At 38.0% G+C, this 27171-nt stretch overlaps 1 protein-coding gene across 1 annotated transcript in view; it reads left to right on the top strand.

Moving 5' to 3' along the window:
* TGFBR1 (transforming growth factor beta receptor 1) overlaps positions 1–27171 on the top strand; it is a 55150-nt gene that overhangs the window by 19747 nt on the left and 8232 nt on the right. The window contains 7 exon segments of the mRNA XM_027615585.2: positions 8578–8823; positions 11398–11628; positions 15885–16115; positions 19992–20159; positions 21864–22020; positions 23678–23802; positions 24825–24955. Of these exon segments, the coding sequence (XP_027471386.2) occupies positions 8578–8823; positions 11398–11628; positions 15885–16115; positions 19992–20159; positions 21864–22020; positions 23678–23802; positions 24825–24955 (1289 nt within the window).

Genomic DNA, 27171 nt, shown 5'->3' with positions numbered 1-27171 from the left:
CACTGGGCTTGGAGCCTACTTAAAAAAAAAAAAAAAAAGAATTGTAGAATTTAGATTAACCTTTTACTTAGTGCAGGAGATCCCTACTTTACAAATTCTGACTATTGGTTATTAAGCGCCTGCTAAGTATCTCTAATGACAGAGGAGTCATAATTTTCTGTGAGGCAGTTAATTCATTGTAGGGAGGAGCTGCAGTTAAGAAATGATTTTTATGAAACAAAACTTACCACATCTTGACATCATGATTCGATTTAATATTGGAGTAAGGTAAATTGACACTACATCTATAAAATGAGGTGGTTGTCTCCACAGCTAAGATACCTTTCAGATCGAACTTTGTTGATCTCATTCTTTGATTTTCTGACTCATATTTACATGGCAGATTGATGTTCAAGTAACACTTACTGATTACTTATTATTTGGACATTTGTGGAATTTTGTGCCCAGTTCTCCCTCTGTCTCCCCCATCACCATGGCTACAGTTAACACTCAATGCTGTTGACTCTTAAATCTGTTGTTAAACAGATTCCCCAAATCTGCTAAGCAGATCTTTATCCTGTAGTTGTGCAGTTTATTTTATTTTGAGCCTAAATGAAAGCCTTTGTATTAATTGCCCCTATTAAATCTCATCTTGCCATTTAGGCAGCCTATTCTTAGTGTGCGTTTCTCTGATACCATTTAACATTATATCAACTAATTCCATGGAGCTCAGAAGACTAGAAAATGGAAAAACAAGTGTTTGAGAATTTAGGTGTGCCCCTGGTCTTCCAAGTTGGAGTTGTATGAATCAGAATGATGCTTCTTAAGTGCTTGGACTTTCTGGAGAAAGGTCTGGATAAATCATATTTTTGTTTTGAAGCCCTAAATTTGAGAGTGCAGTGTTATCTAGACTGGACTAGAGAATTCACTTTCACATTGTACGGTCCTCGGTATTTTGACAAGCTGACTTTGACATTACTGCTGCCAGGTAACCTAAAGGGGTGCAGTTGAGAGCTTTGAAGAACAAAACTCAGTTGGTGGTCAGGGTTTTAGCCTTGTTTACAGAGATTTGCAGCATATTTAAAAAAGAGGAAGAGAACATACATATGCTTTCCCCAGAGCGGGAACAGGGAGAAGAGGACAAGTCTCCTTGAGAGAGGGTGTGGCATTGGGAGAAGCGGCAAGAGGGCAAGGCAGAACTGGAGTAGAGACACAGACTACATTGTAATGGGGTTGCGGGTAGTACCTGAAAGATTTGTTACAACTTCTAACTTTTGCCTTCATCTTTGCCAACAGTGGTATGAGCTTCTGTTTTTAACAGTAGCTAAGCAGACTGAATAAAAGGCATTGTGCATGTCCTTCACCTGCCCGTTGGTGGTTGGTGCTTGGTGCATGTTTATAATATTTGGAAATACTCTCACTATGTAGTAAAGTGTAATTGTGCTATAATGAGAAGGGGAAGGAAAAGAAGGGTCATGACCAGCGAAGTCAGAGTAGTGAAAAGATTGGAATTCAGTCTCTGGTGAGAGAAATCTTCATCCCTCTGTTCCTTTTTAAGTGCTGAGCTGTCTCAGCAAGAAAGAACCTAGGAGTTCTTGCAGGGGCCTTTTAATCACATATACCACTATTAGAGGAATAATGTTGTATTTGGTTTTAAACGTGTTGACTTTTCACTAAAAGCCAAGCAGAGCATTTCTTGGAAGGCAGTTAAAATATGAGTCTGGAGCACAAGTGTAAAGTCAAGAAGTGCAGAGATGTGGATCTGAGATGTGGCAAAGGGCTGACTGTGGACGTAAGTTAGGGAAGTGTGATGTCATGTAAACTAATAAAGAAAGATGTGTCAGTGTGTCTCATATCCTAAAGAATTTTAGAAAAGAACATTGTGAATTCACTAGTGAATTTTATCAGATGTTTCAGTCAAGTTCTTGATAGAGGGGAAGAAGGATCGAGACACCAAATAAGAAGCATTGAAAAAGAGTATTGAAGTATATACATAAAAAGGGGGATAAGTTTTATAGACACTATCACTCTTGGCCAGGCAAAACAGGGTTTCTGGTACTAGTTTTTATTTAATCAACGGAAGTTATAGATGTCTTTTCTGTATACTCTTCACAGGCTGTCTACTTTTCCATTTGTGTAGCCAGATATATAGGCTTGTGAATCAACCCTTGGTGGCCTAGCATTAGGTAGAATAGGGTTTTGATGTGTGACCTCCAGACACACTGAAATGAGGCAATGATGGAAATTTCCTTTATAGTTGGGAAGAAGAGCCAGAATCTCAACTTGGGATATATCACCATCACTGAAGATGATAACCTCAGGGATCCTGCTGTCTCTCAGTTACTGTTGTCACTTTCTTTGATCACAGCTAGATGTTTGGTTTCTGACAGTCTTTCAAATCACACCAACATCTTCAAATTTTTGAAAATTCTGATTTATTCTGCAATCTTTGGAAATTTCTATTGCTAGTAATTATATTTCCTGGCACAGGATTGACAGTTTTCTGTGAATACAGCTGCTTTTCATTGTAGTGCTGAGCCATGGTGAAATCTTCATGAAGACTTTAATAGGGGTTAAGGTTAAGTTAAATTTTAGTTTCAGGAGAGCTACCAATGCAGATGAGTAAAGTGGTGATTAAATGAATAATCCCTTCCTTACATGCCCAAGTTTGCACATGCAGAGGTTGCAACAACTGTATCATGTCTTAACTTTCTGTCCCAAAGCAGGAGTTTTCTTTTTACCTTGATTGTAATGCAGATGCAGATTTCAGAAGTTATAAAGTGTGGGAAAATGTGCATTTTAGAATGGAAGAAGCTGTGGCTGCTGGTAGATATTAGGGCACGGAAGCAAAAGGTGGCCAAGGTAGAAGAAAGGTCCTGAACAGGGAGTTTGATTCTTATCTTTACTGTCGGGCAGGAGAGTCAAACTCAAAAGAGGTCCAAACAGGAAGCCGTACTATTGAACCACTGGGGAGTCTTGAAAGGTTTGAGTTACTTCACATATGGATACCAACACAGAAACATACAGATGCCAAAACCATCACGTTTGTGATGATAATGTAGTTGGATACCAGCACAGAAACATACAGATGCCAAAACCATCACGTTTGTGATGATAATGTAGTGGGAATTCACATTGACCTGTAATATGGGTAGAATATTGTTTATAAATTATTTTGATACTCTTAAGTTTTGTTTTTTATTAATAAAATGATAGGTTTTTTTCATTAATAAAATGATAGAACTGAATTAAAATGAGATAACCTTTGAGGTTTCCTGTGGCCCTGTCTGTCTAGGATTGTGGAGTGGAATTTTACACATTGCTTTTGGGAAGATGTGTTCCTCTAGTGGCCTACAAATAATATCTGTGTTTGGAACAATGCCATTGATTATATTTGATAATTCTGTATTGTCACATGTGATTTATATTAGTAGTTTCAAAATGTGCTAATGTACAGTATCTCATTTGACAATCTCATTGAGATGAAGAAATAGGTCCGGAAGGTATTATGTTCATTTTGTTGATAAAATGAAACCATTATGATTAGTATCTTGAATAGTTATTTAAATTTGATGGTTTCATTAACACTTGGGATAATAGCCACCAAAGATGAAATCCTGCCACTGAGAAAAGAAAACCCTGTCAGGACAACTTTCTCACCTTCAACTATTGATCAGATTTACATATTCTCCAAGTTCTGACTTGGATGTCCTGTGAAGCTTTTCTTGCCTTCCCTTCTACCTTGGCAGAGTTGAGGCACTTTGATCATTCTCTTCCAGACTCTGGGTTTTAATGATCTGTTTAATGCCTTACTCTTCTACTCTGGTCAACTCCTTCAGTCCAGCTTGTCTTACTCATCCCTCCACGCCACAGCCTGTGCAGCATCTGCATATGGGTGTGCTTAATGAAAAATGGCATAATTAAATGAAAGAGTCAAGTTGACGAGGCTGATGTTAAAGGATGCTGTGGGGTGGGGTGTGAAACTTGGGCTGTGGGGTGGGAAGAAGACATCATTGTATACCTTGGTTAGGGAGAAATTTTGCCCTGTACATGCATTTAAAAATCAACAGAAACAACAACCTAATTAAGAAAGGGAGATAACTAGGGGTCAGATCTATCTATTAATAAAATAAATTTGAATTTAAAAAAATGGGAATTAAAGTTCATGAATGCATGGGAATTTTTAAATTGTCTTATTTTTTCCCTAAACTATATTACTGCATCTCATACATTTAACAGCAATCTTGTATTCAGTTTCAACTCTGATTTAAAGTGGTAAAACAGAATTTTAAAATTCCCTCAAGAAATAAACCCTTACCTGGTTAAGCTTTATGTTAAGTAATGTTTATATTTGTCCAGTGACCCGTTCTTACTGAAAGACTCTTGTTAAGAGAAGCCCTTTAGCCCTGACTTTCTCAAACTTGCCTTAAGCAATGACTCCTTTGAAAGGAAACATAGGGAATGTATTTTTCATGTTACTTAAATTGTGTAGTTATGAAACTAGATATACAATTTTTGTTTTTGGCTCGTTTACAACTATAAACCAAGCCTGCAAATTAAATACAAAGACAACTACAAAACTAACAAATTTCAAATTAATACAATTATTCAGTGGGACGGATGATGTTTAGGTTTCACAGTAGGAAAAAAATAGCCTTACGTCTCATTCCATTTTATATTTGTTTCTGTATTTTAACTTCAGTGATACTAAAAGCTCTAAGTACCCATCTCCATAAGTAATGTTGTACAAGGTGCTATTAATGACTTCAAGCTTTGTTTGCATGTTCGGGATAGTCAGACCTCGTATCTAACCGAAACACTTGCCAGCAAGCATTCCTCAGATACCAATTTCCGAAGGCAGATGCCTAACGACTGAGCCACCCAGGCGCCCCCCTCAAATACCGATTTTAATGAGATGTCAGCTGTGGTGTTCATTTGAAGATGAGGTTAACGTTCTGTCATTACTGAAGTCTTTATTAAATGGTTCTCTACGCTACCTCATGCTGGAAGTGAGAATGGAAAAATGTCTTTGGATACTTCCAACCACATTTACTTCTAATGAACTTTTGCAATTATACTACAAAGACAGGATCCATGTAATACTTGTATCATTTATATGGTATTAACTGTTAGACTATTGGCTTTGGATATACCATGCCTGTCTTGTCATATGCTCTGATGATTCTAGTTTCCTGTATTTTTCACTGTTGGTTACAGTTACTGTGAGAGCTTTGCTTGTACAGTGTGCCCTCAGGACATTTGGCCTGAAGGAGATTTTAACACAACTGAAGAAGCATCAGTGAAAGCCTTCTGACAGTACTTGTTTAGATTGTGGGTACTTATGGTTGAGCATTTTTATCATTAATTTTAGATTATCTTTTAAATGAAAACATTAACAAAATTTTGTACACAATTCTTAGATTCCCCTTCTCCAAACATACTTCTAACCTCCTGTTTGGGAAACACTGTTTTAGCATATATTTTTATGATCACTAAGAGTCCAGGATTCAATGGTGGGAAAATAAATTTTAAAAAAACTTGGCCCTTCTTAGTGTAATGAGAGACATTTTAACAGCAAACTATATATAGATTTGTTCTATCTTAAAGGTATACAGAGAGGACTATGGGAACATATTATAAGGACCTGCCAACTTATCTTAAGAGTAGGGGAGAGTTTAGAGCCTATCATGGAAAAGATCTTGTTTGAATAGGGTCTTAAAGGATGAGAGGTGGTTTAAACTAGGCAGAGAGAATATGTGTAAAGACCGTGGTCATGAAAGACATGATTGTTATAATGGTGAGGAGCATGTGGGCCCTAGATTGAATTTGTAATGTGAGTGGTAAGTTGAACCCCAAACGTAAAAGTCTTGTTAGACCAAGTGTTTAGGTCTCATTTCATATATAGGTCTCATTCCATATATGTTCAGGGAGAAGATGAAGATCTTAGAACTGAGAGAATATTCATGGCAGTATTTTTTTAAATATAGCAATTACCACATTGGATTATGGTGTTCTCTTTCTGTAGGCCTTGGAGCTCTTCAGGGCTGGGACCATGAATTATCAATCTTTGTACACTAAGCTTTTGGTACAGTAACTGATAAAGCTAATGGTTAGAAAATATTGGTTGAGTGACTGACCATGAGTAAAGGGGATTCAGGAGAGAATGATGATAATCTCCTATAGTGGTGGTTTTAATTTGTGGGTGGTAGACCCCTTTGTGATTCTCTTGAAAGCTATGAACCTCCAAAATGGAAATACATACAACATTTGACAGTTTCATGGCATTCATGTATCCCTGAAACCAGTCCATGGGTTTCTTATTCAGAATTCCTCCTTAGGAAATTGAACCTATAATCACCTCTATACCTCACCATGAATAACCACCATCTCTTTTATTAATCTTTAAATGTTAATATGATTTCACTCATGTGGAATTTAACAAACAAAACAGATGAACATAGGGGAAGGGAAGGAAAAATAAAATAAGATGAAAACAGGGAGGCAAACCACAAGAGACTCTTAACTCTGAAAAAAAAGCTGAGGGTTGCTAGAGGGAAGGTGGGTGGGGGGACTGGGTAATTGAGTGATGGGCATTAAGGAGGACACTTGATGTAATGAGCACTGGGTGTTACTGCAACTGATGAATCACTAAATTGTACCTCTGAAACTAATACACTATATGTTAACTAAATTGAATTTAAATAACAAATTTTTTAAAAATAAAAAAATAATTTTTAAATGTTAGACTATGATTGTGTCTCTTTAAATACTCTTTGAGTTCTTATGTTTGGGAGGAGTTAATTCAAATAGTTGAACCATCTCAGAAGAAAGAATTTTTATAATGATTAAGGTAAAACTTTGCTGGTCTGTAAAGGTAATAAACAAGTATATTAATTAAGCCAGCAACCAAAAAGCACTTGCTTGAGGGGATCCTGACATTCCAGGTTTGGGTTTAGCAAGTGAGTCGACGTCCCCAAGACCATCCTCGGGCTGTGAGTGATTTGCTAGAAGGACTCATAGGACTCAGAAAAGCTGTTGTACTCATGGTTATTGCTTACTGCAGTGGGAAAGATACGTATTAAATCATCAAAAGGAAAAGGCACATGGGACAAATCCCAGGAGAAACCAGATGCCAGCTTCCAGGTGTCCGCGGCTAGTGCAGTAGTACAGGTGCATGCCATATAGCTCAGCAATGGTATGACAGCACGTGCACAGTGTTGCCAGCCTAGGAAGTTCAGCAGAGCCTTGGTGTCCGGGGTTTTTACTGGGGCTCAGTCACACAGGCTTGTAGCATTCTTATCAGGGAGAATATTTTAAGGGCTCAGAGCTCATTTCCTAGGGATTGGCCAGGGGCCAGGCCTGAAGACAGGCCTTTCTTGGGAATGTGCAGGGTTTGAGCAACTCAAGTTGGCCAGCAAGTTAGCTGTGCAGAGTTAGCTTTCTTCTGGCCTGCCTGCCTAGCTATTCTTTTTCTAGATATACAGTTTCTGTGGACCTCCTTGGCCTCACCATAAGTAGCCATTCTACATACTGCATACCTGGACTGTAACTTTTTCCTCTCCAACAAGTAATTGGCAAGTTTTTTGGACTTAAGGACATATCTCTGTTTTGCAGTTTCATGAGTTTGTAGTGAAATATAAGTATCCATTCTGTCATTCACTTAACAAAAATCATTTTTGAATGCTGGTATTGTACTAGGCCTAGTGTTAAATATGGATTTAAGAAATGATTACTATGGATCTCTGCCCTCAATGAGCTTATAGTTTCGTAGGGAAGAGGAAAAATTAGCAATCTGGTAAGCAGTGTGTGCTTTGGGCAGCATTTAACCTCATTGCAGAGCATGGTAGAGGGTGTGTGTGTCTGTGTATATGGGAAGGTATTGGTAATTAGGGGAAGACTTCCCTAAAGGAGTCACCTCTCGAGTTGAGCCAGAAAGACCAAAAGATAGAAGTGGGCATGGAGCTAGTGTTTCTCCAGTCTATGGTTGGGTGTGTGATTGGAGCATTTATGTATTACTGGTGCAGTCTCCTTGGCTTACTGAGCAAGTACACTAATCCTAGCTAGAAGATATATGTCTTTCTTAGGGTTTGCATAAGAGGAAAGAGTGTCTGGCTTAATACAAATCTATTTCCATTTCATTCCATTGCCATAAATCCACCCAAATGACATTTCCAATCTACCATGAGTAGGTAGAAGTATTTTCACACATTGCTTCCCAATGGGGGACTATGTGAATATATAGCTTTGAGCTGTTAAGAATAACAATTAAAAATTTAAATGTACTGTGTTTCAAATGGGAGGGCAAATGCTTGCCTTAACTTAATGAAATTACTTGTAAGAATTTGTCTATACTTGGAAGCAAAAAAGTTTTCGAAAAAAACGTGAGTCCAGATTTTATCATATTTGGCTCCTACGTATGTGTGGTTCTCAACAGATTTTGGAACTTCTGAGAGTAGTTAGAGTTTTGTTTTTTGAACAGTGTGAAGAAATTGTATGATTATAATAGGATCAGGAATGTATTATTTTAGTGAATATGGGATAATTTCAAATTGTTAACCTGGAGAATTTTTCTAATAGAATCTTGTTCTCTTTTTCCAGCATTACAGTGTTTCTGCCACCTTTGTACAAAAGACAATTTTACTTGTGTGACAGATGGGCTCTGCTTTGTCTCTGTCACAGAGACCACAGACAAAGTTATACACAATAGCATGTGTATAGCTGAAATTGACCTAATTCCTCGAGACAGACCATTTGTATGTGCACCATCTTCAAAAACTGGGTCTGTTACTACAACCTATTGCTGCAACCAGGACCACTGCAATAAAATAGAACTCCCAACTGTTGGTAAGTTGTTGTATAAGATTTTGTTTTTTAATACTACAAGAAAAGCTGATTCTGAATATGGTTTTAGAACGGGAAGGGATCTTAGAACTTCGTCTACCCTAGCTCATTCAGTTCCCAGGCAAGAAGGAACCTGTCCATAGTTGTAGAGTTACAGGAGTAGCCAAGATCCTGACTTCTGGGTATGTGTTGTTTGACGTTGGTTCCAATAATAGACTTTCTCTGAGGTCTGCTAGGCCTAAAGTCTAGCCTCTTTAAAGGGGAATTCTGACAAAGCTGCCATAGCAGTATGTCCTCAGGGGGTCCCTACTTTGTCCTCCGAGTGGATTTCTTTTCCTTATATAATGCTCCAGCCTTTTAAAGCAATTGATAATGGGCAGGAATTGAGAGCAGCACTAAACAGTCCAGATGCCTTCATTTTGTAATGTAACCTTGCTTTATGATCTTTATGTATAAATCATTATATGTGATTTCTAGGTTTTGGTCCGTCGCCATAGTTTACATTTTACAATGTCCTGGCAGAGCCAGGAATTTGAAGGCTTTATACACTCTTAGGATTAGTTTAATTTTCAGGTTCTGGTTTAAGATGTTAGTCTGAGCACATGTATTTAACTCCTCCATCACCTTCCTCAAATCCTAAATTTCTGCTGTCATAATCAAAGGAATATAAAAATGCGGGAAATCTGTATTCATGCCAGCCACATTGATGGAAGAACACCAACCTCATGCCTGCGCTTGTGAGAAACTTCTGTAATTTGTAGTGCAGATAACTTCAGACTAGTGAAGTTTGACTACCCATATGAAAAGAAGTAAGTGAAAGGACCTCTTACAAAATCCCACCAAACCTTAACCTGAGGGGTTTGGGGTGAGAAGGTTACAGGAGCAAACGCTCATTCTCCTTTAGGAAGAAGCACCTGGTTTCATTGCTCAGGGAGGCAGACCAGAGTGCTCACTCCCCACTCACAGTTCATCCAGGCATCATGCTAACTGAAGTAGGAAGCACTGCCGTGGTTGAGCTGAAAAGGGCCAGTCCTGCAGGCTACAGAGGGAGGCAGTCCTCCTCTTCATTCAAGTGATAACAGCAAAGTAAAACCAGATCTTCAGCCTTATAGGGAAGCTTCCCCACGGCAAGTTTCAAATGACTAATTTTTCTGACTTCTATTTAGGGTATCTGCAATTCTAATATGACAAGGAAAATTATAATTCCGGAATTCCCCATTTCCATTGTTTGGGCTTGAAATATCTAAATGAAGGCTTATAAAGCCTTGTGAAGCACTTACTTCATTTCTAATGCTAAACATACATAAATCCCTCATTCCCAGGTCTCTGTTAAGCAAACAGCCAAAAAATTACCAAATGAAAAGATTCAGTGGTTCAAAAGAAGTGAACTGAACTGGGTAAATCAGAGTAGGTGTCATCCTATGAAAAAGACTTAACCTCGGAAGAACTTTCAGACAGTCCAAAGTCCATTTTCAGTTAAAGATCACTTTTAGATGAAAAGCTCAGTTGGGCGCCTGGGTGGCTCAGTCGTTAAGCATCTGCCTTCGGCTCAGGTCATGATCCCAGGCTCCTGGGATCGAGTCCCAGATCAGGCTCCCTGCTCAGCGGGAAGCCTGCTTCTTCCTCTCCCACTCCCCCTGCTTGTGTTTCTGCTCTCGCGTGCGCGCTCTCTCTCTCTGTCAAAATTAGTAAATAAAATCTTAAAAAAAAAAAGCTCAATTGATGAATTATTTTTAAAAATGTAATATTGAAAGTGAGTAGTAGACTGGAGACTAATATTTTAGAGCCTAGTGTGAGACAAGCTTAAGGCAAGACAAGCTTGAGAAATTGTGTTACAATTCAGGGAGAAAAAGACAGCAAATTAAGAGATGTAGAGGATAAATCTAGGTGATCCAGTATGCTTACTACAGAAATTCCAGAAAATGACATACAAGCAGACAGAAAAGAATGTGCTACCAAAATTAATGAAATTAATGAAAAAATACTTAACCAAATACATATAATAAAAAAGTGTCAGTTTCAAGAATAAAGAAAAAAATTGTTTATGCATTCAGCCCAAGGTAACACTGCTTACCTCTAAAAGAGAAAAAGTTCAGATTTTCTTCTTTTTTTAAATACCAAAAGGCGGTGGAACATCGTATATTAATTGTTACCCCAAATTCTTTAGATCAGTCAAGATTTTCCATATATAAAAGCATTAGCCATCTTTAGATAATTACATATTCAGTGTATAAGGACCCATGTACTCGAAATTACTAGAATTAGGATTCTATCATAAGAAATCCAAATAAAGATCTCAAGAATGGGAAAGTTACTTCCTTAGATGAAGGCTGAAGAGCAGAGGAAGAGTAAGTGGATGTTGACTGAGCTGGTGATCATGAAAGAGGGGCCAGTGGGCGAAGACTGGATGATTCACTTGTTCTGGATTTGAGCCTTTATGAGCTTCTGGAATGAGGTTCTCTGACTAATGGGAGTAGTGGCCAAGTATAGGAAATGTGGAGGATTAGGAAATTGTGGTTGCCACCTTCAGTGTATTTGCTATTGTTGATGTTTATTTCATTTGAGGCCCTTTTTCAGGAAAGCCATCATCTGGCCTTGGTCCCGTCGAACTGGCAGCTGTCATTGCTGGACCAGTCTGCTTTGTCTGCATCTCACTCATGTTGATGGTTTATATCTGCCATAACCGTACTGTCATTCACCATCGCGTGCCAAATGAAGAGGATCCTTCCTTAGATCGCCCTTTTATTTCAGAGGGCACTACATTAAAAGATTTAATTTATGATATGACGACATCAGGTTCTGGATCAGGTAATGGAATTATTTTTTCTTTTTCCTAAGAAATCTTTTAAAAGTTAACTGGATTATTTATTTTATTAGTTGGCTAAGCCAGTTTGGCTTAGTGTGTTTTAAAACTTGGGGTAGTGTGAATACAGATTCCAACTTTAAGCCCAATAAAGATCTGACTGTGACTAGTTTAGCATAGACAAATTAGAATGTATTTTACTGTTGAAATAAGTAAGTCAGCTTCATGTTTGTATAAATTTCAAAGCTTTCTCACCTTCTTACGACTCCATGAGATAGAATAAGGATAATTATTTTCTTATGGGTGAGGCTGAAGTTCATGGACACTCAAATGATCTGCGGCTACCCATTCTATTCAGGACTGTTTAGCAGCTTTAGTTTTATATTTGAAAGCAAGCATGACAGAAAATGTGTTTGGAATTGTGAAGGTTTTTTGCTTTTTTAACATACGAAATTGCTGTCTTTAGCTCAGACCTAGTTTTTTATTAAACTAATGATGATTTTCTCACTTTAGAAAAATGTCTAACCACCTTATTATTTAATCTAGCTTTATGGATTCATGGCCTCTGTGATGTTTGCTTTTCTCAGTTCCATTTGCTGATTCTTGTGGTTTCAGAAATAGACTGGTTAATTGCCAGAATCATACCTTGAAGTGGATTTTGGTATAGCAGTGCTTCATGTTTAAACTGAAAGGGATTTATTTTTTCACTTGCATGTGCTTTGAAAGGACACTAAGAAAGAAAGACCCCTGTCCTCTACAATATTGTAATTTGACACTGGGCCAGGAATCAAGAGATCTAGATTCCAGTGCAAATTTTGTCATTGGTTGGCTCTGACCTTGGTTAAACTGTTTTTCTTCTTTTGGGCTTCTGTTTCCTCATCACAAATATGGAACAGATCCTGAGATATACTGTCTTTTGGAAAATATAAATCAACTTCAAAGAAAGCCTAGGTTTATGGATAAAATGAAGATTTGAAAATATACATAATGGTGGCGCCTGGGTGGCTCCGTTGTTAAGCGTCTGCCTTCGGCTCAGGTCATGATCCCGGGGTCCTGGGATCAAGCCCCGCATCGGGCACCCTGCTCCTCGGGAAGCCTGCTTCTCCCTCTCCCACTCCCCCTGCTTGTGTTCCCTCTCTCGCTGTGTCTCTGTCAAATAAATAAAATCTTAAAAAAAAAAAAAAATATACCCAATGAAAATTTCACGAATTTTATAATCGAGTTACTAAATGAACATTAAAGCAGAAGTTGTGACCGGAGGAAGAATATGACTGAAGCATGAAATCACATCTGATACTACAGAAAGTTCACATAATGACAAATGTCTGTTTATTTTAAGGAAATGAATATATATTGATTTATATGCATATCTGTTGAGTCATATAAGTATGAAGAAACTGACTTCTTGGCCTGAAGTCGTCTGTTGACTTTGGCCATGTATATTCAGTAAGTGACTTCGATCCATGACACTAGGACACATACAGGCTTGCACTGGAACCCAGGTCTTTCAAGGCAGCCTTTAAGGATCCCTGAGACCATTGTGAGCAGGGAGGCAGCTAGAGGTTGGATTGAGATGGAACAGCCTTGGCACTGAAGATGTGACCGTCTTTGGGCTGGAGTGGTAGAGGAGTGGAGAGAGCTTGTTTTAGGGCTTCCCCAGGGTTTCCAGTTGATTCTGAGTTAGTCTAAAGGGTTCCCAAAGGAGATCGGGCTCATTCTAGAAGTCATCCTAGATCAAAAAAACTGTGATAAGCAAAGACCAAAGTCACAGAAAATCAGGGTGACTACAGATCATTTGGAATTAAACCCTTGTTGCCAAACTTTACACCCAGGGAAATCACAGCTGCTCATGCCACTTGGCACAGTAGCACTCTATCATGCCTCCAGGGGAATAAACCTACCTAAAGGATTAGAAGAAATTGCTGTCTGGAAGGCGGCAGAGTTCTGAATAAGAATACATTTATTTACTTTTTAAGATACAGACATGAAGTCCAGAATGAAATCACTCTTTTTCCATTTTATCTGTATTTTTAGATACATCAGGAACCACAGCTCTGTTGTCTGAAAGCTTCTCTCTCTCTTTTTATGCCTTACCCTGCAAAAACTTGTCTACGTTGTTTGCTAGCTCTGTGGCTTCGGGCAGTTAGCTGATGTCTCATGCCCAAGTTATTTTATCTTTAAAACGAAAGTAAAGAACCCTGCCCTGTGCACGTCATTGGATTGTTGTGAGATTCAAATGAGACAAGATGTTTTGATAAATTGTAGTTCTGTCCAAATGACAGGTGTTACTCTTATTGGAAAGATATTTGGAAGAAAAATCTGACATATGGTATCAATTTGCTGCATTGTACCAAAAAAACTTCGTTGAAGATCGCGATCTTCCTGTCATAGTTCATTATGTGCTGAATGGCCTCCAAATTTATTGAGACAGAAGCTATCTTATGTTGAATGATAGCAGAAAATGCCACCTGTTTCCCTTCTAGTCATTATAAAGCCTTAATGCTGTCTCATGCATGGGACTCATGACTGTAAGTAAAATGTCTTTATGTAATACCCTTTTGTTCTTTCGCTTATTGAGAAAAGGTAAAACTAAACATTTCATGTTATGAACTCATATACTTATTATTTAGTATCATGACCATAGTGGAGGAAAGGCCTGGTCTCTATTTCTCAAAGACTGTATCTTTAACTTGGACACTGTGGGCAGCTCTATGCCTGAAGCTAACCTAATCCCTGTTGCATTAATTTGAATCACAGGTTGTGAGTGTGCCCTTATTTAAGCTGTCATTAGATTGTAAAGTGTGTGTGTACATGTGCACATGTGCCAGTTTTTGAAAGAGTGTGAATCTCTTAGGCCACTGTCCATTATGTCTTGTTCATGCTTATAATCTCTTACAATGTACGCAGGTTGTTCAGGTCTTATTTCTATTGTTCACTGCATGCGAAACTGCTCAGACCCTGTTTCCCTATTGAAGTTTTTCTCTCAAGCAGTTCTAAGGATACAGAAGAGGAAAGCAGAGAACATAGAGATTTGAATTAGCCCTATTTATTTTTCTCTTTAGAAGAAAATTACTACTTTTTAAAAATGCTCATGTATTCATGTGTATGGTGACTAAATATAGATAATATGATGAATCTAGATTTGGCTTTGAATTTTAGTTTGGGATCTAGAATCCAGTGATAATGGGGAGACAAAAATTTTCTTTGTCCTGGTAGCCTTTCTTGACCATATCATTTACATGGGACCTGAATGTGTTAGACATTTTCAGACTTCCCATTTGTAATTCCCCTTTCTTCTGTACTCCTTGCCTTTCTAACTTCCAGAGTAGCCTCCTGAAGTTAACTCTTAAGTGTACTTTAAATCTTGAAGTATATCATATGACCCCATTCAAAGGCTGAAAGAAAATTTTATAAATTAGTATCTATACTAAACAACACAATTAAGGTTCCTAGTGCGTAAATTGCTTGTCTTGAAATGGTTTCTGTGATAATTTTTACTGATTTATTAAAATCAGTATGGATTGTACATACTGATTTTATGTTTCTTGTGTTCACAGTTTTCTCCTCATTCATGAACCTTTTCAGAAATTTTTAATAGTTCCTGTTGCATCCACAGCTCTCATTGGTCGTCTTTTTTTTTTTTTTTAAGGATTTTATTTATTTGACAGAGTGAGAGAGCACAAGCTGGGGGAGTGGCAGGCAGAGGGAGAGGGAGAAGCAGGCTTCCCACTGAGCAAGGAGCCCGATGCAGGACTAGATCCCAGGACCCTGGGATCATGACCTGAGCTGAAGGCAGACACTTAACCAACTGAGCCACCCAGGCGCCCCTCTCATTGGTCATCTTGAGCTCAGCATTCAGTACTCTTCATACTCTGATGACAGCTTCCCTTCTCTTCCACTGCTTTACCACACACATTGCCTTCTGTTTAACTGAGCTGGTTCCGTAAACAATCATTCATTTCCCTCTTCTACCTTTGCTTTAATATTCCTCCTGCCTGAAAATCTTATTTCCTCTTCTCCTGTGGTGCTATCCCTTCTGTAAAGGACAGTCAGATTCAATTTACTTTATAAAGCCTACCTGGACTCTCTAGGCAGGAGTTTCTAGATTCTTTTATTATATTTTTTATCCTATTTTCATTTTATTATGAATTACTATTTTTGCAAATGTAGTCTGCTGCTCCTTAGTGAGATTGTTAAGTTCCTTAAAGACAGAGCTTTTGGAGTTCTTCTGTCACTCTTTAATGCTTATTTTTATCTTTAGGTTTACCACTGCTCGTTCAGAGAACAATTGCAAGAACTATTGTGTTACAAGAAAGTATTGGCAAAGGTCGATTTGGAGAAGTTTGGCGAGGAAAGTGGAGAGGAGAAGAAGTTGCTGTTAAAATATTCTCCTCTAGAGAAGAGCGCTCATGGTTCCGTGAGGCAGAGATTTATCAGACCGTAATGCTACGTCATGAAAACATCTTGGGATTTATAGCAGCAGACAATAAAGGTCAGTAACATCTGCTTCTCCTTTGAGTATAATGAAACCTACTTGAGCCTTTCTACAAATACGGCTACTAAACATTGTCAGATTTGATGAGAGATAAATGTTTGTCGTACAGATTAGACCCATTAAGTCAAAAAGAATATATTAGAAACCTTTACAAACAGGCACTTCTTCTTTTTTTTTTTTTTTTAGAGATTTTTTATTTATTTGGCAGTGAGAGAGAGCACAAGCAGGGGCAGTGGCAGGCAGAGGGAGAGGGTGAGGGAGAAGCAGGCTCCCCACTGAGCAGGGAGCCCGTTGCGAGGCTCAGTCCCAGGACCCTGGGATCGTGACCCGAGCCGAAGGCAGTCGCTCAACCAACTGAGCCACCCAGGCGCCCTCGCTTCCCATTTTCTTCAACGATATTTATTTCTTCAGAATATTGTTTAATGATTTTCTCTTTTGCTTTTCTGTATTTTCAGATTTATTCTCAGTATGCATTTATTGGGGTTTTTTTTTTTAGTTTATTTCTAGAAAATTTCCAATATATAGAAAAGTGGAGCGAGTAGAGTATAGAGAAACCTGTCACCCAGCTTCAACAGTGATTATTAGCTCATTGCCAATCGTATTTGATCTGATTCTGCCTACTCTGCCTCTGTCTGAATTATTTGAAGCCAAAGATATGATAATATATCTTTTTATCCATAAACCCCTTTCTTTTGTATCTTTAGATTAAGGAATCTTAATGCAGCGTGACCAAACTTGTTTTCAATTTTTATTTTATTTTTTTTAAAGATTTTGTTTGTTTATTCATGAAAGACAGAGAGAGAGAGAGAGAGAGAGAGGCAGAGGGAGAAACAGGCTCCCAAGGAGCAGGGAGCCCGACGCGGGACTCGATCCCAGGACTCTGGGATCATGACCCGAGCCGAAGGCAGACGCTTAACCATCTGAGCCACCCAGGCGCCCACCTGTTGTCAATTTTTAAAATGTCATCAGTATCCAGTCAGTTTCACATTTCTGCAGTTGTGTCTTCTTTTTTTTTTAAACAATTGGTTACTCACTTTAGGATATGAAGTCCACACATGGCATTTGGTTGATATTTATCTTAAATCCCTTAAAATTGCTTTGTTTCTCTTGTTTTTCTTCTTGCAGTTTCTTGAAGAAACTGGATTATTTGTCCTGTAGGGCTTATCACATTCTGGATTGTGTGAATCTGATTGAGTGAATTTCCTTAGTATCTCTGAACTTTGTCCTTGTATTTAAAAACTGATAGTTAGGATGAGAGACTAAGTCTGAGTAATTGGATTGGTTTCCTGAAAATATTGTATGCCTTCCTATATATTGTATACTTTGTATTATATACTTGTATACAACATACTGTGTATTGTATATTATATATTGATATATATATCACATTAAGAGCCATCTAATATTTGATTATCTAGGTCTTTCTTTAAAGATTTTGTTTATTTTAGAGAGAGAGAAAGCGCACAAGTGGGGGGAGGAGCAGATGGTGAGGGAGAGAGAGGGGGAAAGGGAAAGAATCTCAAGCAGACTCCCCGCTGAACTCAGAGCCCCACCTGGGGCTTGATCTCAGAACCCTGAGATCATGACCTGAGCCAAAAACGAAGGGTTGGATGCTTAACCGACTGAACCACCCAGGCGCCCCTTGATTATCTCTTTTTTGTGACTTAGGGCAGTGATGGATGTCATGGCTGTAGGCAGTGATTTATCAGTGGCTACTACCAATTCAGTATTACTTAATGTAAAAAGAAGACAAACAAAAGCAGTGATCATAGTTTGACCAAGTCCTTAGTTTTCATTTTCTTCTGCCTTTGGCACCATTTAGCGTCCCCTCTAACTTTTAAAACAACCTTACAAACAATGTTCTGTGACTCTAGATTTTCTGTTTATTTCTTATTTCTTAGTAGTTGTGTTTGTTTTCTAAAACTCTTTTTACTAATTTGTATGAAGGCTCTAAGTCTACAAACAGTAATTGCTCCCTTGAAGGACTTAGCCACATGCATAGTTTCAAACTCAGCTGTGGTGGTTGCTTTTAAATCTGTCGTTTGGGGCTCAAACCTGACCCAGTCCCAACATGTTTTAGACATACTCCAAGTTGCAAACACCCTGTCGCAAAATGCCCTTGCCTTTGTGCCCTGAACTTTCTTTTCCCATTTGCTCAGGCAGCAGCCAAGCTAAGCTGGTGCTGTCATCTGGTGGTCACCATGGGAACTGGCTCACCCTCTTGGATCTTCCTTACTCTCTCTGTCAGGGGTTAATGGACTTTGCCCAGAATCTAGCCCATCCACTCTATTTCCCTTCTCCTTTATCTTTATCTTCCTGATATAGTTAATTCCACCTCAGACAACCCTTTATATTACACGGCCTCTTACATATCCTTCTTCTGCTTCTCTTGTTAATTACCTCAGAAAATCTCCCTTTCTTCCATCTGCCTGTGTTCCTCTTAATTTGTCAGCCTTTCAGAATTCAGTCATGACTAATAAGCATGCAGATAAAAATAGTGATGCATTTCTATCAGGGAAAAGAAAAGGTACAAGTTTGAATAGAATCAATTTATAAAGTTTATGAAGAGTAAGCTTTGTTTATATATAAAGTTTGTAAAGAACTAGTGTCGTGAGTATCTAAATTGTTTTGAAAGTACCCAGAAATCCCCTCCCGAATCTTCTGAAAATACCTTTCTTAATCTCATCTAATCAGAGTTGCTTTCCTTCAAGTACAGCTTTCAAAATTATAGAATCTATTTTATGTCAGTTGGGGTGGGGTTTTGTTTGTTTGTTTGTTTTTTACAACCAATAGGGAAGGAGACAGCCCATTTTAAATTCTTATGACCCATGCATTCCATGAAATGCTTAATCAGTTCTATTTTTTAACTCTTAACAGTTTTGCAAAAGTAAGGTATTCTTGCTGTGTAAAAGAAGAAACAGAGCCTCATTGGTTAAGAAACTTATCTGAGGTCACATAGTCAATAATAACTAGGCCCTGGATTTCCCCCCAGGTCAGAATGACTCCAAATGTGTATCTTTTACTAAATTGTGCTGCTTCCTAGTGTATGGTTTTCTTGCTACTCCTAGGTTAAATAGGCTATTGTGGACCAGACTAACCTAGAAGCCTAGCCAGAGTTTTTACCATGATTCCCATGGGAAAACACATTTCAAATCCATGTATTTTTGGAATACATATTCCTAGTTGTCAAAGTTCAGAATCACCTTGTGTAAAACAGGGTTCAGCCCCAGCTTTTTTTCCTCCTGACATTTTAGTTTCTGTTCCAGCTTTACCATTTGTCAATGATACCACTATTTTTATATTTTTTCTAAGCTGGAAACCTTGGAATAATAATCCTCTTATCTGGCTTCTTTGTGAACTGAATATATAGTCTGTGATTAAAGCTTGCATTTCTTCATTTAAGCTCACTTTCAGTTTTATCCTATACTATTCCATTCCTACTGTGGCTACACTAGGCTCCAGATACTGCTCATCTTCCACCCATTCCCCTTTCCCTTCCTCCTTCCAGAAACAACTACTGAGCACCCCACCTGAACCAGACATTTTTCTAGCCACTCAGGAGTCCCAGCTCTGCTACCATCTTCTGTGTAGATTCGAAATCACCATCTTTGAACTATGATTCCTTATCTCTTAAATGGGATTAGTTATCCTTGCCTTATCTCAAGAATAGGGGGCTTACTCAGGGGATCTAAAAGATATGTATGTAAAAGTATAAGACAAAGTGAAAATATGAAGGAAATAATATTCAAACCTAAGGTACTGTCGTCAGGTTGCAGTTGTGGAATTCAGGATTGAGAGTAAAAAGTGGTAACTTCTGAATAGATAAATTGATGTTCTACAAACCATCTGAAACATTGTTACTCTACTCTACAGATAATGGCACATGGACTCAGCTCTGGTTGGTCTCAGATTATCATGAGCATGGATCCCTTTTTGATTATTTGAACAGATACACAGTTACTGTGGAAGGAATGATAAAACTTGCTTTGTCCACAGCAAGTGGACTTGCCCATCTCCACATGGAGATTGTTGGTACCCAAGGTAACTCAAAGTACTTATGTTATTTAAGCTTTAAATTCCCATGAATCTAATGTCTGTTAGAAAATTTTTTAAGAAGACAGCCTAAGTAAAGATGTTTAAAATGCAGTTTTTAATGAAATTATTTTATCTTTCTGTTGAAAATCTCAGGTGGAGTTAGGAATATGGGAATTTGTTTAGAGATTCTCTAGTCGTTGTAACAACACTGATATGTATGCGAGTTCTTAAAAGTAGCATCTAGTCTTGTGATTTTTGAGGATCTCGACTTCAGAATTCAAGTTTGAAAGAATGTGTGTTTTTATGTGTAGTATCAAATGTAATGTGAAAAATGCTTTTTTAAAAATCAACATGCCACCTAATGTTATCTGGCCATCTAATAATTATATTTGACTCTGAGATAAGGAGACTGCATGAGACCATTTTGTAGTTGAAAAATTATATACTAAATTTTAGTTACGAAATTGTTATGGTATGATTTTTATGCCATGTAGGATTGTCAAATGCCAATATATCTCTGTCCTCTAGTGATTATCCTCTTGCCACCAGGTGGCTCCCTCACTCCCCACTTTACCACACACATGCTCTTTCACATCTTAGTCTCTCCCTCATCTTTGTAATTGTTACTGTTGTTGATAATAACAGTTGTATTGCGTTATGATTCACATATACAATTCATTTTAAGTTACAATTCAGTGGCTTTTAGTGTATTCACAGAGTTGTGCATCACCACGTCCATTTTAGAATGTTTTCATCACTCCAAGAAGAAACACTGTGCCCATAGCAGTCACTCCCCATATCCTCCCAAATTCCTTAGTCCTGGGCAACCACTAATCTACTTTCTGCCTCTATAGATTTGCTCATTCTGGACATTTCCTTTAAGTGGAATTGTATCATATGTGATCTTTTGTAGCTGGCTTCTTTTCTCTTGGCATGTTCTCAGGGTTCATCCATGTTATAGCATGTATCAGTACTTCATTCCTTTTTATGGCTGAGTAATATTCCATTGTTTGGATATACCACATTTGTCCATCAGTTGATGGACACTTGGGTTGTTTCCACTTTGGGCTTTTGTGAATAATGCTTCTATGAACATTGGTGTACACTGTGTGTGTGTTTGTGTGTGTGTGTGTGTGTGTGTTTTCAGTTCTCTTATACAGTGGAATTACTAGATTATACAGCAACTAACGGTTTTGAGGCGTTACCAGACTGTGATTCTTTTTTCCAAAGTGGCTGCACCATTTTACATTCCTACCAGCAGTGTGGGAGGGCTCCAGGGTTTCCACTGTTAGTATTTAAAGGTTGTAAATTTAATACTGACTGCATTATAGTTGGTAGGTAAAGGAAATGGTGTAGATGCTTGGTCCTTGGACTGAAATATCAGTCTGTGACAAGAGTTCCATAAATAATTCATAAGATGTCAACAAACAAACATCTTTAACCCCCAGTCTTTGAGTTGTTAGACTTACAATTTTTGGGCACCATTTTTTGGAGCATCTTATTTTCTCTATTTTCTTTGAAGAAATGTAATTTTAGCAACTTTTGGTATAATGATTCACTTGAGGTTGTTTAGTAATTGTCCAGGTATTGTGGGTGATGTGAGCTGAAATGCTTTGACATTGGGATAGGAGTAGAGGCTTTGAACCTAAAGGGGAGAATTGTGATTGGTATCACCTTTTAAGCAATCGCGTTTACTTTTGGTTTCTTTAGGGAAACCAGCCATTGCTCATAGAGATTTGAAATCCAAGAATATCTTGGTAAAGAAGAATGGAACTTGCTGTATTGCAGACTTAGGACTGGCAGTGAGACACGACTCAGCCACAGATACGATTGACATTGCTCCAAACCACAGAGTGGGGACAAAAAGGTATGCTTGCGAAGAGTGTTTATTAGCTTCTGAAATCAGCTTCTTTTTCATTTCCTTCTCATTTTTATGTACACACCTTCTGAAACTCAAACCTGTACTTTATCAGATTGCCCACAGGTAGAAGATCTCATGGTCTTGCCTGCTCTGAAGCCAAGGTTACCTGACTTTTAAAGATGCCTGCTGATGAAAGGTGGCCCTTCCAGAAAATATTATCATTTGTTATATTAATTATAATAACAATAGTAGCTGATGTTTACAGGGTGCCCAGTATGTGCCAATCATTTTAATGTGTCATATATATATATAATCTCAGTTAATGCTCTCTTCAAATGCTATACTGTAGCTAGCCCAACTATTTTCTGATTTTTAGTTCCTGGAAATACACCTTTCTTTCTCCCTTAGAATTTCTGCATATACTGTATCCTAGAGCAGACTTTGCCCTGCTGTTTCCCTGACTTGTACTCACCCTTCCTTTCTCAGAGGTAGCCCTTTCCGGACTGAGGTACCCTTACCAAGGGCTCTCATAGCAGGCTGAACCTGGACCATTAGGGCACTTAGCACATTATAACTCTCCATTTATTTGTCTGTATGTTCCATTGGTTTGCAAGCTGCTTGAGAGCAGCCTTGTGTTTGTTCAATCCACAAGTTTTCTAAAGAACATGACTAGGTGGGTGACATTGTCCTCATTTCACAGATGAGGAAACAGCCCCGTGGAAGGCAAGTCACAGGGTCAGCCTCATGCACATGGTAACCTGAAGAGCAGAGATTCAAACCTCGGCCTTTCTGACCTAAAAGGCCTTACTCTGTGTATTATCACAGCATGTTGCCACAGCATATCTCCACATCACTGCCTCGGCCTCGGATAGAGCCAGGCTTCATTCTATCTCAGTGGTGTTTATGATTTCTGGATTCAGCAAGGACTCTCGGAACTCTTGACTTAGGCGCCCAGGACAGTGGTCACTGCAGGTCTTCATGAATCCTGATGTATAACTTTAGTAGGGTTTTTAAAACTTCAGAACCCTACAACGTGGCATCAGTAGGAGGACTGGCATTCATTTTTTATCTATTATTTTGTTCCCTGGATTATGTCCTCATCCTTTCATCCTGTTTTAGTGAGAAGACTTATAGATTAAAATATGTGGTCCCCACATAGTACTTGACAAAGTAGGCGGTGTGTGTTAAGACATTCTTAATAGCCATGATTGTTACATATGTGTCTTTCATTGGAAGCTAAGATCATAAGGCAGATAGCGTGAAATTGCTGTTTCAGCTTTTCACGGCATTTAGTTGACATCATTAATTTTCAAATCAGTTTGGATATTTAATATTTTTCTTGAGTTTAATATGATCTCAGTTATATAATATTGAATATATATGTCTATATATGTATAGTGATATCTGAAAGAATGTTGATCAAAGTGTTAACAAGGGGTGGTAGTAATGGAATGAGTTTTCACTTTGTACTTTATGAACTTTGAGAAAATTTTTATAAGTATGAGTCATTTTAAAAAGTAGCAGAACCATGCTGAAAGGGGAGAAAAGTCTTAAAGTTAATACCGATTTTTAAAAAAATTCTCAGGAAAAAAAAAGTATATGAAACAGTTCAAAAGTAAAGTGACCACCATTCCATAAAGTAAATTGCTGACTTCTTTTTTAGGTACATGGCCCCCGAAGTTCTAGATGATTCCATAAATATGAAACACTTTGAATCCTTCAAACGTGCCGACATCTATGCAATGGGCTTAGTATTCTGGGAAATAGCTCGACGATGTTCCATTGGTGGTAAATTTCTCCCCCTCCCCCAATAGTTTATTATGAACAGAAGCTGTTCCTGGATAGCCTTTTTTTTTATTGAATGAAATTATACACATCAGCGGTCTAAAATTATGTTCACCAGGTGATCACTGAGAGTGCCAAAGAAAATAAAGGAGATAAAACCTGCAGTAAGGGGAAATGACATGACATGCTTATTTTAGTGTATTCTTTTTTTATTTCCATTTGAATCTTGGGAAGCATCAGAAACCAAGCCCTTGTTATCTTGGAATATAGTTATTTAGAATGGATGACTACTTGAGAGGCCACCCAGGAAGCTGTTTCTAGCATGTACCTGGGTCAAACTACCCCCCTTCCCGCCAAGAGTGTGGTTCTTTTGTCTAACTTCTTAGCTGGAAGTTGTATATACAGAATACAATTACATTGCCATTATACTACTTTTTAAACTAAGTTTATTTTAAGTTAATTTTAGATTGAGCACTTTGGATATTTACTTGAGCAATAGTTTCTCATCCTTGGTGGCCCAGGCTTGGTTGAGACTAGGGTCTCAGGTTTATGTGGCAGTAACAGGGAGAGTGTGTCTCTGTATTGTAGCAAAGAGGACAGATCCAAGTAGAGGTAAAGGATTTGCACCTCAGATTTGCCTGTAGGATTTACATCTCCATGGTAGAGTGTATATCCCTATACCAAGGCTGAGCACTCACAGAATAAAAACTCTCATTTCTTGCACATGAGGGTTCTTCGGGAAAATATCAATCAGGTCATTACAGCTCATAGTTAACCATCATTAAAATAGGTTTTGCTGATCCCATAGTGATATTTAGTTTCAAGGTGTGGGCCCAGTACCAACTCAGAGAGATGGGTTGTTGATGCAGATGTAGATGAGATAGAGCAAGCTAGAAGCCCTGTTCCACTTCGCTAATTAATTAATGGAACCCTGAAATAGGACTCTTGGGTCTTCCTGGACAAAGAATGGTCTGGCATTATCTGAGTAAATTCTTCAAAAAATATATATTTTTTAACCAATATAGGAATTCATGAAGATTACCAGCTGCCTTATTATGATCTTGTACCTTCTGATCCATCAGTTGAAGAAATGAGAAAAGTTGTTTGTGAACAGAAGTTAAGGCCAAATATTCCAAACAGATGGCAGAGTTGTGAAGTGAGTATTTATTTTGGATACTACACAATTTTCTAAACTGTTTCTGCTTGGTATGTGGAAATTTGCTACTTTTCTTTAAGGAAAATAGACACAGGAATTTTCTTTTCTTTTCTTTTCTTTTTTCTTCTTTCTCTTTTTCTTTTTTTTACCCCATGGCAGTTGAACCAGTGAAAGAAAAACAGAGTAATTTGGTTTTCATGTTTAATCTCAAGGACATCAAAAGGGCCATGGAGCATTTGCAGTGGCCATCAATGTCTCAGAATAGTATTTAAATCTACCAGTGAACCAAGGCACCTGCATTTTCATTTTATCTGTCTTTTACATGGAATGTTCATTCCATTTACATTTAATGCACTTATCAGTATGGATAGGTTTAAGTTCACCATCTTTTTTTTTTTTTTTTAAATAAGTGCACTCTCCAATCCCCATCACCTATTTAACCCATCCCCCCCATGCATCTCCCCTTTGGTGATCATCAGTTTGTTCTCTGTAGTTATGAGTCTGTTTCTTGGTTTGTGTGTGTCTCTCTCTTGCTCTTAACTTTTTTTCTTTGCTCCTTTGTTTCTTAAATTCTACATATGAGTGAGATCATATGGTATTTGTCTTTCTCTTACTGACTGGCTTCACTTAGCATTTTACTCTCTAGCTCCATGCATGTTGTTGCCAATGGCAAGATTTCATTTTTTTTTTTATGGCCAGTATTCCATTGTATATATACCACATTTTCTTTATCTATTCATCTATCAGTGGACATGGTTGCTTCCATAGTTTGGCTGTTGTAAAATAATGCTGCAACAAACACAGGGGTGCATGTAACCCTTTCAGTGTTTTTGTATTTGGGGGGTAAATCCCCAGTAGTGTGATTCCTGGTTCATAGAGTAGTTCTCTTAATTTTTTGAGGAACCTCCATACTATTTTCCACAATGGCTGCACCAGTTTGCATTCCCACCAAGAATGCAAGAGGGTTCTTTTTTCTTCACATCCTTGCCAACACTTGTTGTTTCTTGTGTTTTTGATTTTAGCCAATCTCACAGGTGTGAGGTGATATCTCATTGTAGTTTTGATTTGCATTTCCCTGATGATGCATGATGTTGAGCATCTTTTCATGTGTCTGTAGGCCATCTGGATGTCTTCTTTGAAGAAATATCTGTTCATGTCTTCTGCCCATTTTTTAATTGGATTCTTTGTTTTTTGGGTATTGAGTTATATCAGTTCTTTATATATTTTGGATACTAACCCTTTATCAGAGATGTCATTTAAAAATATCTTCTCTGGGTGCCTGGGTGGTGCAGTTCAGTTAAGCATCCGGCTCTTGGTTTCAGCTCAGTCATGATCTCAGGGTGGTGAGATTGAGCCCCCTGTCGAGCTCTGCACTCAGCGTGGAGTCTGCTGAAGACTCTCTGCTTCCTCTGCCCCTTCCCCCACTCTCTTCTCTCTTTCTCTCTCACTCTAAAATAAATAAATTAATTTTAAAAAAAATCTCCCATTCAGTAGGTTGTTTTAGTTTTGTTGATTGTTTACTTTGCTGTGCAGAAGCTTTTTATTTTGATGTAGTCCCAATAGTTCATTTTTGCTTTTATTTCCCTTGCCTCGGGAGACATATCTAGAAAAATGTTGCTACAGCCAATGTCAGAGAAATTATTGCCTGTGCTCTCTTCAAGGATTTTTATGGTTTCAGGTCTCACATTTAGGTTTTTAATCCATTATGAGTTTATTTTTGTGCATGGTGTAAGAAAGTGTTCCGGTTTTGCTCTTTTGCATGTAGCTGTCCAGGTTTCCCAATACCATTTGTTGAAGAGACTTTTTCCCTTAGTATATGCATTCCTCCATTGTCAAAGATTAATTGACCATATAATCGTGGGTTCATTTCTGGGTTTTCTGTCCAATTCCATTGATTTCTGTGTCTATTTTTATGCCAGTATTATACTGTTTTAATTACTACAGCTTTGTAATATAACAGTCTGGAGTTGTGAGACCTCCAGTTTTGTTGTTTTGTTTTTCTAAGATTGCTTTGGTTCTTTTTGTGTTTCCATACAAATTTTAGGATTGTTGAAGTTCTATGAAAAATGCTGCTGGTATTTTGATAGGGATTGCTTTAAATGTGTAGATTGCTTTGGGTAGTATAACAATATTTGTTCTTCTAACCCATGAGCATAGAATGTCTTTCCATTTCTTTCATCGTCTTGAACTTCTTTCATCAGTGTTTTATAGTTTCC

This window comes from Zalophus californianus, chromosome 13 (genome assembly GCF_009762305.2).
Source record: "Zalophus californianus isolate mZalCal1 chromosome 13, mZalCal1.pri.v2, whole genome shotgun sequence".
NCBI classification, from domain to species: Eukaryota; Metazoa; Chordata; class Mammalia; order Carnivora; family Otariidae; genus Zalophus; species Zalophus californianus.
The sequence above is the reverse complement of the archived record's forward strand: the minus strand, read 5'-3'. Positions and strand labels throughout refer to the sequence as shown.